Source organism: Mesocricetus auratus, unplaced genomic scaffold (assembly GCF_017639785.1).
Source record: "Mesocricetus auratus isolate SY011 unplaced genomic scaffold, BCM_Maur_2.0 Super-Scaffold_100003, whole genome shotgun sequence".
Classification (NCBI taxonomy): Eukaryota; Metazoa; Chordata; class Mammalia; order Rodentia; family Cricetidae; genus Mesocricetus; species Mesocricetus auratus.
Genome location: NW_024429188.1, coordinates 56,905,458 through 56,921,151, shown reverse-complemented (window position 1 = coordinate 56,921,151; position 15,694 = coordinate 56,905,458). Strand labels below are relative to the sequence as shown.

General features: G+C 37.2%; 1 protein-coding gene across 3 annotated transcripts in view; it reads left to right on the top strand.

The window, feature by feature from the left end:
* The window catches only part of Hdx (highly divergent homeobox), a 120,168-nt gene that overhangs the window by 70,399 nt on the left and 34,075 nt on the right, over nt 1-15,694 (top strand). For all 3 annotated transcript variants that reach the window (XR_005876814.1, XM_040744338.1, XM_013122729.3), the window contains one exon: nt 8,425-8,571. Coding sequence is in view for 2 of the 3 variants with exons in the window: in XM_040744338.1 (XP_040600272.1) it covers nt 8,425-8,571 (147 nt within the window). In the remaining variant the exon portion in view is untranslated. The remainder of the gene's footprint in view (nt 1-8,424; nt 8,572-15,694) is intronic.

Sequence of the window (15,694 nt, the reverse complement as noted above, 5' to 3'; positions counted from 1 at the left end):
TCTGTGCTATGCAAAGACTGTGACTTAAATGTAAATAGGAAACATTTTGGTCATACCCAGTATTGTGAATATATGCAAATGTGTGCTTTCTAAAATATGAAAGCAATATTCATGGTATGGTGCCCTTTACAAAAAGGCTATGTCAATTCCAAGCTTTTGTAGCTAATACTGCTCTTTATAAACATGGTTATTCCCCCCAGGGTATCTGGAATTCTCACTGGAGTTAAGCTTACTTCTAAACATCTTGTACCTTTTTCTTGTTTAGGATAGATCTAGTCATGTGGAGGAAGTAGGTGTCAGGATGCTAGTATTTATGAAATCCCTATGATTATGAGCCTGATTTACTTTGCATAGAATTACTTATTTAATCCTTTTAGTGGTGCTAAGAGAAAGATAGTTTTAATCCCATCATTATAGGATAAAGGAAGTAAGCCTCAGAAATTATGTCACCTGCCCACAATGAGGAAGACAAGGAGCTAACTTTAAATTTAGAATTTTCTTGATTCCCATTAATTTTCACTGAAGAGAAAAATGATGGCTTGCTCTTTATTAAAAGTTCTGAGATCCTTAATATGTATGTATCATAAGAAGAATCTACATTACTGCTTGTGAGATGTCGAATTTTTGGGCAATGTCTCTTCTAACTCACTACTCATTTCATTTAGGGTTAGACAAAAGACCAAGAAACCATCAGTTTTTGAAGAAAAGTTAAGCCCAAAATGGCCGATGTGTGTCAGTAGTAGAGACCTTGCACACTGTATGCAAAACTCCAGGACCCAATTCCTAGCACGGAAAACAAAAAGAAGAAAAAAAGAAAAGAAAGTAAGAAAAAGCTGACAGCAAGTTCCCATACATTATGTCTTTGGAGACAGTTGTGTCACTACCTTGGATGATAGTCTTGGCAGTCCCCAAATTATTGTAGTTAAGGTTACAATTTTTCTTTTTTACTTTTATGTTGATAGAAAACAAAGTACATAGTCAACAGAAAACATATTTAGAATTTTGTCCTGTTCATGGGCTGTATATAACACAATACACTCATAATTCTACACAATGTATCAGGGCCCCAGCTCCAGTCAGACACAGGATTCCGAGGGTAACCAGCTGATACTTTACAGTGCTGTGTTACTAAACTATGATGTTCAGTAGGCTTGATATACTAAATGCATTTGGAGCTTATAACATCTGTATTTATAATGGCTCTATTGGCAAGAACCTGGAAAGTAAAAATGCAAGGTATTCTTTATTCATACTCAGTCTATAAAACCAAGCTAGTTCTTAAGAATGGCCTTGATCTGTAGTGAAAACACACCCAAGTGAATGAATGTGCCACAGCAATATTGAAATGTGTTGAAGAATGGCAGCCCTTCTTGGTTCCTGGTGTATTTGGCTTGGGAAGCTATGTCCTAGAAACTTGATGGCTATCAGAGCCACCCTGTACCAATGAATTTTGGGTTCTTTTCTCACAAATTTGCAGGATGAATCAGTCCATAGAGTTTTAGAAAGAATTATTTTATTACAGTGAGCTTAAGAGAAAAACAAAAAGAGAAAGAAGAGTCTCTGGGAGTGGGGTCCCATTTGAGGTCACTGTTCTGAAGTTAATAAGGTTTCACTGGGTAGGGAAGTCATGCAGGGGGTGAACTGGTCATTCCATTTTCCACTTCAAGTGACCAGATGCCTCACAGTTTCTATCATGTCCTCAGTATTGTTTTCAAGAAAGGGGTACCACTTTAAGAGGAAAAAAATAAGGAAAATCCTTCCCTGGTCTTTGGCCAGAGGGGAATCAGAGACATTTAGGCTTATATACTTCTCACAACTTTGTCATCTGGTAAAGACATTTGCAGATTTCAGTTACGGAAGAAAATGCCTGATCATTTTCAGGGTCTTTTTACTTTAAACTGCTTAGCCAATTTAGGTCCCCCTTTCCCATCAAATGGAGACAAATATTGACTCACAGAATTATGGATACAGAAAAGTCTCAAGATCTATGGTGATACTACCTCAAACCAGCTAATATATCTACTCTAAAATGTATAAACACAGACAAAGCAAGAAAAATGTTAGTGAGGGTGTGAGGAAATCATGATCTTTATTTGCTGTTGGTAGAATTGTAAAATTACAGAGCTGCTATAGAATAACCACATTCAGTTTCCTCAAATAATTAAAAAATAGACTAGGGGTATGGCTCACTGGTAAAGCATATCAGACATAAATTCCTGGGCTCAAACTCAAGTACTGAAAGAAGATAGTTAAAAATAGAACTACCATATAACCTAGAAGTTATACTTGTGGAGATATGTCAAAAATCATTGAAAGAATGGACTTGAAAAAGGTATTTGTATATCTGTGCTCATGGCAGCATTATCCTCAATAGTCAAAGATAGGCACAACCACAATATCAAGCAGTGGGTGAATAAATAACCAAAAAGATAACCACATACAGGAGAATATCCAGGCTCACCAAAGAAGGAAATTCTGACACATGCTACAACATGGACAAAGATTAAGGTACAACATGTTAAGTGAAATAAGCAAGTTACATAAAGACCAATGCTTGTGATTCTACTTAAGTGAGCAATCTAGAACAATTAAAGCCATAGAAGACTAGCACAGTGAGATCTCTAGCGATCTACAAGGATGACACCAACTGGCAAACTAACCAATAGTGGAGAGACTACCTTAAATGCCCATCCCTGATAATGAGGTTGATGATTACTGTATATGCCATACTAGAACCTTCATCCAGTGACTGGTGGAAACAGAGGCAGAAACCCACAGCTAAACACTGAACTGAACTCCTGGAAGCCAGTGACAGAGAGGGAGGAGTGATGAGCAAAGGGGTAAAGAATGGCCTGGTGAAACCAACATAAACAGCTGACCTGAACAAGGGGAGCTCTTGGTCCCCAGACCGACAGCTGGGAGGCCAGCATGGGACTGATCCAGACCCCTGAGTGTGACAGTCAGTGAGGAGGCCTGGGCAACCTATGGAGACTTGGGTAATAGATCAGTATTTATCCCTGGCATACAAATGGCTTTGGGCGCCCATGCCACAATGAGGGATGCTGTCTCAGCGTGGACTCTTAGGGGAGGGCCTAGGCCCTGCCCTGAATGAAATGACAGTCTCTGGAGATCCCCTATGGGCAAGGGAGTGGGGATAGGGTGGGAGACTGGGGGGCTGGTGGGGGAACTGCAGGAGGAAGGGAGGGATAGGGAACTGGGATTGACATGTAAAGCAAGCTTGTTTCTAATTTAAAAATGTAATAAATAAAAAAATCACTGGAAAGAGAAAAACAAAAGAAATGCAACATACACTGACAGACACATAAGAGGACTTGATATTCCATGTCATAGATAAGAAGACATTCTTACCAAAGAGTGGAACTTTTATCAAATTAATTGAATGGAATATATGTCTGTATTGTAAGATTTTCTATGAAAAACTATATACATAATTTTGAAAGGGACTAAGGGACTGTACCACTAATCACAGAAACATTCAACTGTTCAGGGTTGAAAGAATAAGAGACCAAGGAATGTTCAGTCTAATAAATAAAGCATTTATATCATACTCCCTTCTCCAAAAGCTGAGAGATCATTGCAGAAGAGAGACAGGAAGAATATAAGAGCCAGAAGCAGTGGGTGACTACAAGGAAAATGTGTTTTGTGGATACAGCAGGGTAGCTGTACATATGAACTCGTAGCAGTTATGATAGCATGCACAAGGCAGGTCCAAGCTCACTTCACATAAAATCCCAGCATAGAGAGGGAGAATGGACATTCAGTCCCACCTCTAGTTCTATTGCTTGATATGCAGTTCCGGCCAATTATCCTGTCCCAGCCTCCGTAATGATGCCATTATGGTATGAGTCACTGTACCCAGCTCTATATTTGCGTTAGTTCTAAAAGGTTTTGGAGGAATCCACTATTAGTAGTTATGTTTGGTGTTGTAATTATAGGTTTGCAGGTGAAGAAAGGAGAGAGAGTAATTGATTTCATTACATTTTTTTCTGTTTTCATTTGATTATATTTCATATTAAGGGCATGCTTGGGGGTAGCTCACCGACAGTGTTTTCTTGTGTGTAGGAAGCCCTGGGCTTTTGGAATATTACCCTTTACACAAAATTTTTGCCCATGTCCTTTACCTATGCCAGAACTTTAGGTTTCAGTATGTCTCATAAAATGAAGTTGGCCTGAGAGTCCAATAGGATGACAAAATTGACTTCAATTTCAGGCTTCCTTTAGGGGAGAATTTGCCTTATCTATCTTTTAAATGTCCATTTACGCTCTGTTCCTTCTCTAAACGGTCTTCGCAATTTTAATGCTAATTGATTTTTATTACCTTATTTATTTTCTTAGTTAAAATATGCTCTTAGGAGCTTTAAAAATAACTGCACTTCTTTCATAAGCTTCTACTTAATAGGCATTGTCATAATAGGTCACCTTTAGCATTGCTAATGCTGAGACCCCAGCACATTTCTAGCAAATCAAATCAGGTTTTATTTAGTTCAATTTAAAGAATGAATCAGCTTTAGATGTCCTCTAAATGAATTACAAATTAATTGGCTGAGTGTATTCAGTGTTCTGTTCATTACTCCTACCATTCTGACAATAATGTAGGTTAACTCGCACTGGAGAATTCTGTGCAATGGAAATACATGGAAATATTCATAATGGCTGTTGTGATGAATTATTTGAATCTTCCTTGATGCTTCTAAGTTGATTTATTTCTTGGTTTTGAGAATTTTAACAACACAGCTGTTGTGCAATCAATGTATTAAGAACACCTGATGTGATTTTTATGTTACAAATAACTTAGGATCAAGAAAAAAACCTCGGATGACATGTTTGGATTCATTCATTGAAAACCTATAATTTAGTAAAAGTACTTATAATAAGTATTATTTAACTTTTTAAAGTAAGGAAGAACAGATTTTAACTAATCATTTAAGATTAATTTTTAAATTATGTGCATTGTGTGAGTGCCTGAGTGTGTTAAACACCACATGTTTGCAATTGCCTGTGGAGCCCAGAATAGGAGGTCAGATTCCTTGGAACTGAACTTATAAATAGTTGTGAACTATCTAATTATCAGAGCTTGGAACAAATTTGGGTCCTGAAAGACAGTATAGGCTCGTAACTGCTGAGCCATCTTTCTAGCCCCTTGTAATTGAATTTAATAATGCACATGTTCACACACACTCTCTCTCTCTCCTCTCTCTCACTCTCTCTCTCTCTCACACACACACACACACACACAGAGACAGAGAGAGACAGACAAACACACACACACACAGAGAAAGAGAGAGACAGAGAGACAGAGAGACAGAGAGAGACAGAGAGGAAGAGAGGAAGAGAGAGGAAGAGAGGGGAAGAGAGGGGAAGAGAGGGCAAAGAGACAGTGTGAGTAAAGTCCCATTGACCCTGACATTTTGTCTAGACTGGCTAGCTGGTAAACATCAAGGATCCAGTTAGCTCCACTTCCCAGGGCTACAGTTACCTGGAGTACATTGCTTTTACATGGGAATTGGAGATTTGAACTCAGGTTCTTATGCTTACACAGCAAGTGCTTTTGCCCATGGTACCATCTCCCCAGTACTCATTTATTTCTCACTTTTATCTGAATCTGATTTAGGGGGCCCTCTATGTTAAATTTCAGTTAAAAATAAAATGTTAAAGGGTATATGAGTAGGAAGTATTTGAAGGGTGGTTTTAGTGCAACCTCTTTTGTCCTGTATTGCTCTTCCTGTGGAGAAGTTAACAAATGCCTGTTTACGCCACATACAACAACAAAGACAGACCAAAGGAAAGATTCCACCCAATCCAGCCTGGGGAACCAGTGGGTTTATTAGACTCACTTACTGGAGCGTGGATTATCCAAAATCACTTGCATTGTACAAAGGCCCACCCCAGCATATATGAGACCAGCCTCACTAAGCTGCCTCACAGAGTCCTGCATTGGTTTAATCTCTAATATACTTTAGCACTTCTGAAGGCCATTGCAGTGATGGAGTACTAAGTACTGATTATATTCCCTGTTGAGGATCCTATACCCTTCCATCTGCCCTACCAGAGAGTACTGACAGTTCCACTACCATTAGCAGAAGCTTGACTACTAGTATAGTCTTTTACTCTCATCTGTGTTTGTAATAAGAAAGTCATGTTATGCTCAGATTAAATAACTATACTACAACAACCTCGTAACCCAACCATCATGAATTGCAACATTTTATAAATCACTAATAATATCTATCTATCTATCTATCTATCTCTGCCTTCCTCCATACCTCCCTCTCTTTTTCTCTACCCAACTCACTGTTCCTTCCCTCCACTGTACCATACCTTCTCTCTCCCTACCCTCTACCTCTCACTTCCTCTTTCTTTATCGTTTGTCTAATGACATAAACGCACAGAAAATTTCAGAATATATATATTTAAATTTTTTCCAGTACCCTGTAAGATAATTGGATGAATCACAGGGATAAGGCTTATAGAAAAAATAAAGATGTTTCTATTTGTACCTCTGGATTGAACCCTTTGCACCCTACTGAATGAGTCCTTTGACCTTTCTTTTCCTCATTCCTTATCAGCAAAATGAAAGTCATTATTCTATCATGTTTCTGGCTTACCTCCTAGGGATTCATCTAAAACTCATTGGATTAAACAATATAGAAAGCATGTTGTATATTGTGTTTTTAAAAGCCTATGAACAAAAAAAGGTTAGGTTTATTGGAAACTTTCTGAAGCTATAAATATGATTCATTTTCCACAATTACAATGTCCTCTTACATTTTACTTATTTGCCTTTTAAATTCATCATGTTACTAGGGGTCCTTAAGTTCATAAACTTGCTGCATTGTAATGAATTAAGAAACAAATTGACAAAGCAAATAGGTTTGTTTGCTGTTTGGCCCACCTGGGAGGGAGAAAAGATTTATAGTTTCTCTCTACCTTTTCTATAGCAGTTCTAGAATTTTATAGAAAAGATGAAACACACACACACATATATATACATGCATGTGTGTGTGTGTGTGTGTGTGTGTGTTAATTTGTCAGAATTGTGTGAAATCTCTTCTTGGGAATCAAGTGCTCTGGGGCCTTTAGTCTTCCTCTCTACATAAGATAACTCTAGATTAGTGCCATAAAGCAGCACACTGATGTTATGCTGGTTATGCTGTCTTAGGGGTGTGTACAGGTGTGTGTGTGTGTGTGTGTGTGTGTGTATTCATATATGTCCCAGATGTGCGTATGTGTACAAATTTCTGCGTGTGTATAGAGGCCAGTGTGTCATCACCAGGGATACCATAGACTTCCTTTGAGACAGGGTCTCTCATTGGCCTGGAGTTCACCAGTTAGGTTGGGATTGGCTGACCAATAAGACCCAGGGACTTTATTATGTCTCTGTTTCCTAAACAGTGGGATTACAAGAGCACACAATCATACTGCCTTTTGCATAGGTGCCTAGGACCCAAGGCAGTTCCTTCTGCATGCAAAATAAGCACTTTATTGAGTGAGATGTGTTATTCCTAGCCTCCATCATTTATAATATATGAATGGGAATGTGTGCATTAAAGGAAAAAATCTGAAAGAATATAAATTAGAATGTTAAGTATTATTCCAGATTCTTAATTTAAATTGTCTTGTTTATCTGTTTGCTATAATGAGCATGTTTGCATAATGAAGAACGTCACATTGCTCTCAGTTAAAAGCAGTTCTATTCCTTTCATCCTAGCACACTGTATTATGGAAATTTAAAACGATGAAAACATACATTTTCATAATGAGGAAATACTTGTACAACCTATTTAACTGTTATTTTGCTGGACACTTGGGTTCATAAACTCACAGTTTCAATCTCTCTGTATTTTAGACAATTTAAAAAATAAAATTAACAAAGGACTTGGATTCACTTACTGTTTGGCCAAAGTGGGAGGAGTCTGCCTTCCTCCCAACCATGCCTGTAGCTATCTCAGTATTTATAGAAAGGAAGGAGACAAAGGCTAGAACATACACAATGACCCTTTTCTGGTACAAGGATATCTGAGTCCAAAGTTTCCTCCAGACATTTTTTTAAATTTACATCTAGATAGAGGAATATGAGCTCTTAAAGACCCACCATTTAAAAGAGAAAATAACATTTTGTGGAGTATAGGATTTTCATTCATTCCAGGCCTGATAAATGTTCTTTGTTACAAGTCTATTGCTTTGATAGTCTGGAGAATACCTTTTCTTGGGAGCTCAGTTTCAACTCCTGACTCGTGTATTGCCCTTAAACATGCTAATTTTGCAAATGAAAAAAATGTTGGTCTGGTCACCTTCACAATATTATATATTGAACTTAGCTTGGTACTTCTATTTCCCAGCATGTTTACCCTCTCAATAGCATTGCTTTCCTTGGTCATATTAAATTTTAAATGTATTTTCTAGTTGCAGGACCGCACTCAGTTTAGTGACCGAGACTTGGCTACCCTTAAGAAGTACTGGGACAATGGTATGACCAGCCTGGGCTCTGTATGTAGAGAGAAGATTGAAGCTGTTGCAACTGAATTAAATGTCGACTGTGAAATAGTTCGGGTAAGACATGTTCAGTAATATTCATGCTTTAGTTGATGAGAAGCATAAATGAAAGCTTGAGAACTAGTAGTATGGGGTACTGCAAACAATATCATTAATGAAATGAAAATACCTGCATAAAGGGAGACATTTTTAAAAATATGTATCTGATAAGGAAATTATGTTCAGAGTATAGAAAGAACACAACTGTTGAGTGATAAAAAGTCAAATAAAGTATAAAATGCTAAAAGGAAAACATTTAGCATTAATATATACACATATACATAATTACAGAAATTGAAATCAAAACTCCATGACATAGTAACACCCACCATGATGGATGTAATTAAAGTAATGATAATCACAAGTAGGTCAGGACATGAAGAAACAAACCCTATGCACTGTTGGTGGGAACATTAAATGTTTGCATTTCCACTTCAGAAAACAGTCCTTGAAAAGTTTAGCATAGGTTTATCTTATAAGTCAGCAATTCTGCTTTTGCCTTTTTAGCCTCATAATAGAAAACATAGGTCCCCCAAAGAACTCGCATACATATATGTCTTATTCATAGTAGCCCCAAAGTGCAAATGAGGTAAATGTCATCCAAGTGAATAGATAAAAATTATAGCATGTAATAGATTATTATAGGTCAATATAAAGAAAATTGATGTTGACACATGCTTCAAGAAGGGAAAGCCTTAAAAGTATTTTGTTAAGGAAAAGAATCAAGTGCATGATTAAATTTATATGAATTGTGCAAAGTTGATACACTGTAGAGTCAGTAAATAAATTGGAATTGCCAAGAACTAGGAGTAGGGAGGTAAAGGTAGTAACTGAGCTGGGTGTTGGTGACACATGCCTTTAATCCCAGCACTTGGGAGGCAGAGGCAGGCAGATCTCTGTGCATTCGAGGCCAGCCTGTTCTAAAGAGCGAGTTCCAGGACAGGCTCCAAAGCAATACAGAGAAACCCTGCTTCAAAAAAACCAAAATAAAAAGGTAGTAACTGGCAGTGGGTATAGAGTTTCTTTTTTGGAATGATGTAATATTTAAATATTTACAGAATTTGTTGTGATTGATACACATCTCTGTTAATACCTTGAAAAATCTTAATTTTATAAGCTAAATGAGTCAATTGTATGATATACCAAACATTCCTCATTGAAACTCTTTTACAAGTGTTACTAATACTATGTAAAAAGTTGCCACAGTCAATCATTAAGTGGAGCTCAGGGAATCCTGTGGAAGAGGCGAAGGAAGAATTGTAGAAGCCAGAGGAGTTGAGAGAACCAGGAGAACATAACCCACAGAATCAACTAAGTAGGGATCATATGGGCTCACAGAGACTGTACGGAAAATCAGGAAGCCTTCATGGTTATAACCTAGGTCCTCTATATGGTTGTGTAGTTTGGTGTTTTTGTGGGACTCCTAACAATGGGAGCAGGGGCTGTCTCTGACTCTTTTGCCTGCTCTTGGGACCCTTTTCTACCTACTGTGTTTCCTCATCCACCCTTGATATGAGGGTTTGTGCCTAGTCTTACTGAAGTTTGATATGCCATATTTGGTTGTTATCTCTGGGATGCCTTCTCTTTTCTGAAGGGAAATGGAGAAGGAGTGGATGAATATGGGGGAGAAGGGAGGTGGATTTGGAGGAGAGAAGAGAAACTGCAGTCAGGATGTAATATATGAGAGAAGAATAGATAAAAAAGAAGAAAATTGCACTAAGTGATCTGAAATTAATCTCATGTATTCTGATAATAAATAGTAGATAAAATAATTATACTAATCAATTATTGGGATAGTAGTTTATATACCATTTGAAGGACATTTAGGGCATTTATATGAAGTTGAGATAATTATGGTATTATAAATGTTTAATAATATTTATTTAAGGTATTTGTGCCTTTTTTGGTTTTGGTTTTAGTTTGGTTTTGTTTGTTTTTAATATTTGCTGGTTTCTACGGTATGAAGATTTCCACTATTGTGTTTCTAAGTCTCGTTCTACTTAGAAGCAGGAAGAAAAGATAACAGTTGGCTCTGTGTAAAGTTATTAACTGGCTTCAGCACATGCTTAAGTGTCATCTCAGAAGATCCAGAAGGAAGTACTGTTAAAGAACAAGTGGCAACACATAAAACTCTTCCAGATGCAATAACATAGTTTTTCAAACATATACAGAGAGACAAAGGGCAAAGGTTTCTCAAAATGTATTGTCCTAGTCAGTGCTTTTCTTGTTTTGATCCGAATGTAAAATCTATTTCAATCCTGTGTTTGCAGAGTATGCTGCTATGTGAAGAGTGTATACTAACAATGGAAAAAATGCGTCTGACATCCTGTTTTCCAGGAGTTTTGAGTATAGCAAGAGGGATAATACAAAAAATTTACTGGAGACTACATGAATGTGGCATCGTAGCATAGAGAACCTAAGTAAAGACCACAAATAGGGAAATGTGGAGCTTGTGTTTTTGTGATTTTCAATTTTATTTTTAAAAATCAAAGATGCTTCCGTGATTAAAGTGCTTTCTCTGTAAGCCATGACCTGCATTTAAGCCTCAGTTACCATAGTAGAAGAAAAGAAGTAGCTAGCATCTGAAAATTGTTCTGTGATTATCACATGCACACTGTGGCATGAACATACACACATACCATACATATACAACCACATATATGTAAACATAAATAATAAATAAAATAACTAAACATTTTTAATTAAATAGAATTCTATAATTTTGGTCCCTCTTCTTCTTCACTCCAACCCTGCTCAGTTACCTTCCCATTTTCTCCCCAACTCTGAAGTTGATAGCCTCACACACACACACACACACACACACACAGAGGGGGGTAGGTGAGTCAACTTTTTGGGGGTACTTGTTAATAATTTTTCCCAAACCTTCATAAATTCATAAATACAACTTACTAAATCCATTGTTGTCTGTGTATATGACTTCAGGGGTGATCATTCTGCATTAAACAACCAATAATTGAGAGAGAGGTCATCCCTAAGAGAGGCTAATTCTCCTTTTCCCAGAAGGTTGCTTATATTTCTTTGTCTAGGGGTGGGACCCCACAAAAGTCTTTCCCTTTCATACTAATATACCCATTGATATTGCCATTGTTCCAGTCTTGTTTGTGCACACTTCCTGGTATTCTGGTTCTTAACAATATTTCTGCCCTCTCTTCCACAATATTTCCTGAGCTGTATCTATAGAGGAGATATTATGCAAATGTATCTTTTATGGCTGAGCTCTCTACAGTCTGTTGATGTGATTTTTTTGTGGTTGTCTCCATTTGCTGTAAGGAGGAGCTTCATTGATTAAGGGTGGTAGCTACATTTATGTCTGGGTATAAGGATAAGTTTTCATTAAAATATAGTGAAGAATTATGTTGGTCTAGCAAAGTGGCAGAAGTAGATTCTTTTCTAAGGTCCATGACTTCACTAGCCCTGGGAAGCTGACTGGACTTACAGTACCAAGCATGATTTTCCTCCTGTTGAGTGGGCCTTACGTCCAATTAAGACAGCTGTTGGGTGCCATTGACATGTGAGTGCCACTTATTGTGCCATTATGCATATCTTACCGTGATGGTTATTGTCATGGTTCATAGATGGTGCATCTGGTTAGGACTGTTTAACTGCTTCTCTCCCTTGAAAGTTTGCATAGCATGTTCTGGAACCATGGAAACTAGACTACAGGAAAGAGGCTTTTAGGTCAGATCCAGCTAGAATCACATGTGCCCTAAGTATGTGGTCTCTTCAGAAATAAGGATCCACCTTCAAACCCTGAGAGGCAACCAAGGGCTACTTTCACTAATATATATTGTTTTGGCAGTTCCTTGAGACTACTCTGATCAACCATTTGAAAGGAAATTTCTTGTGCCTGGTAGTGGGGTTTTGTTAAGCTATGGTTCTTTTAGGGAACATTGTCAGGCAATTGTCTTAACTTCCTTTAACTTATTTGTATAAAACAACTAAATAGTTTCAAACTAAAGTTATGTTGCAAACATAGCAAGTTTTGTAGCGTTTGTTTTAAAACTTCTCCCACTCTCCCCCTACTGCCTTTTCAAATAGCTAGAGTCAAACATTTTCACTCCATTAGATGATACCTTTGGTATTTACTTCCATCTGTGAATTAGCTGTGAATTACAGAAACACTCAAAATAAAACTGGCTTAGACAGACCCTTACAGTTCTGTCCAGTTGATGTGCTATCTGTAGCTAGTATAGAAATGCTAGGGTAGCTTTAGAAATACTAATGCATTCCATCTTTTTTCCTTCACTTGTGTGGTGCCACACCTCTTCAAGATCTATAATGATGGTATATATAACTCCTAGTAGTAGAACAGAGAGAAGACAAAATATCAAGTGGTGTGTACCAACTGTCTTTCAAAAAGAAGCTGTAGAAACTATCATTAAGCACTTTCATTTCCATCAAATTGGCTAAAGATTTGTCACATGGTCATAACCAAACTGCAAGGGAAGCTACAAATAGAGTTTTACTGTGTCAATCATGTGCTCAGCTAGACCTGGTATTACTTAGAAGAAGGGAGAATAAGTCTGTGGCATATCCAGCTGGCCCTCACAAATCTGTTTACATTGCCACTTACTGATTTTTCCATGTTAATGTCTATTAAAATTTGCTATATATTTCAAGGCTTTAAAAGTCTTCTGGCATTGTTCCATCGATATTTTTATTTACTTATATTCATACTTTCCCTCTATATACTCCCTTAATGTTGGTTAGTGTAATACTTAATATGAATATCAGGTCGTTCAGGTGATCTGGCCTGATAAACTAGGGGTGATTCAGTCAGTTTGGTCAGCTAGGCAGGTGACTACTTCTTTCCTTATAACTCTGTATGTATTTCTCCTGAAACTGCAGATTCGTTAAAGAAGGCAACCCTCCTCAACAGAGGTAGACCATTCTTCTGTGAAAAGTAAATGAGTAGTGGCACTTCTGTGCTAGAACCTCCAAACAAACTTGCAAAAAATTAACATCGTTATAGTATAAATATTTAACACCTTCCAATTATGTAGTGCAATACTGCTTCCCTTTAAGTATTATTTTTTATTTTATTTTTATTGCACATGCATTGATGTTTTGCTTGCACACATGTTTTTGTGAAGGGGTTGGATCCCCTGAAACTGGAGTTATAGACAGCTGTGAGCTGTCATGTGGGTGCTGGGAATTGAGTTTGGGTACGTTGGAAGAGGAACACATACTTTTAACTGCTGAACCATCTATTTAACCCCCTCCTTTAAGTCCTTTAGGTATTATATACTTTATTCCCTCGGCTCTTAAAATTTACTTAGTTTTTTTGCTTTTGGTTTTCTGACACCTGCTCTCCCTATGTTGCTCTGGCTGACTAATACTCATCATTTAGCCTGGGCTGGCTTTGAATTTGTGGAAGCCTTAGCCTTCCAGTGCTGGCACTATTGGTGTGTGCTACCACAGTAGCTTTCATAGGTTGTGTTTTTGATATTTACATGTTTGCTTGTTTAGTTTTCTAAGTACTGATAATTTTTGCTCAAAACTTCTCAATACATCCCACACATTTGGCAATTCATCAGTTTTGTCTTCCTGAAGATATGTTTCCTGAATCTGCTAACTCACTCTTATCTGCATTGGTTACTTTCTTTACCAGGGATACAACTATTCTTCTGTGATTCATATTTTTGACCTGCTTTTCTTTGTACTCTGCCTTCATTAAGGTGTCCTTAAATTTATCTTCTAACTTTACTGCACAGGTTTTTTTTCACATTTTCTGTTTATTCTGCCATTGGCAATAATTAGTACTTTATGCTTCAGGCCTTCATGAGACCCCTGTACTTCAAAAGAAAGGAGATGAGGACAGATTATTTTCAAAAGTGCACACTTCTAGATGTGATATGATATAGCCATACGATCACTGGTGAGGATTCTTTCAGAGGCTTTTAGGCATGTACTTAGTTTTGTTTTAAGACAATTCTATTGATATGAAGGCTATCACCAGGTTTTACTGTGTGCATAATCTCCTGTATCCTACAGAAACTCCTAATATACAAGAAGATGATGGTGTGGTATTTTATCCTTGCTAAAATTAGTAATAACTTCTAATACTGAAGAAATGGGAACAATCTGCTCTTCTCTTCTTTCCACTGAGCTTCTAACATGCCCGCATGCTAACAGCAGAGGGAAAGTTTGGAGACATGATGGGTTTCAAATGGACTTTTTCTGTAATATTTTATAAATTGCTCTGAGGAAGATTTTTTGCCATAAAAATACCTTCTTGAGATTTCAGGAGAAGCTACTCATGTGTTGTTAAGTACAGAGGCCCTTTATGTTCCTGATTACTAAAGTGAGCTTTGCTTCTAGATGTCTAGTCAACCATTACTTATGGTATAATTTTGACATCTTAGATTTGTTTTCCTTGTTATGTCACATTATCTCCTTCATTCATGGAAGATGCATTCCAATACCTCTAGTGCATTTCTGAAGCTGAAACCCTTTGTATATTGGCTTTAGCTTGGGTATACATGTCTGTGATAAGGTTTGGTTTTTAAATTAGGTACAATAAGATATTAACAGCAATGACTGATAACAAATAAAACAATTATACATCTATGCTGTGATAAAAAACCATATGACTGTGGTCTTACTACTGAAAGTGAAGACTAAGTTTCTATTCCCAGACTGCTTTGACTACTGGCAACTGAAACTGCAAATACAAGCATGGATATGAGATGTTATTATAACTTGTAAGAAGTCTGGGAAGAGAACTAGGCACACTATTCCTAGAATTTTTATTAAGCAATAGAAGCTACATGCATGTGCTTCTTAAACTTGAAATATTATTTCCAGATTTCTGTCTAATGTTCATTAACTTATTCTTTTAACAACACTTCACAGGGCACCTACCATGTGCCAGAACTCTGCTCTGTGCTGTGTAAAGACTGAGGCTATCTTAAGAAACTTGCAGGTGCTTTAATGTCTCTGAGCTTTAAGTTAGCCATAAGTGGAAAGATATGTCACAAGGCTATAAACAAACTATATGGGAACAATGATTGGGGATACTTACAAATACTCAAAAAGATTTAGTATACCTCCCCCCATCTTGTTGAAATTCTGTTATAATGCCTGCCTTTTTTTTAATCTGTGTTTGGGTTATAGTGGA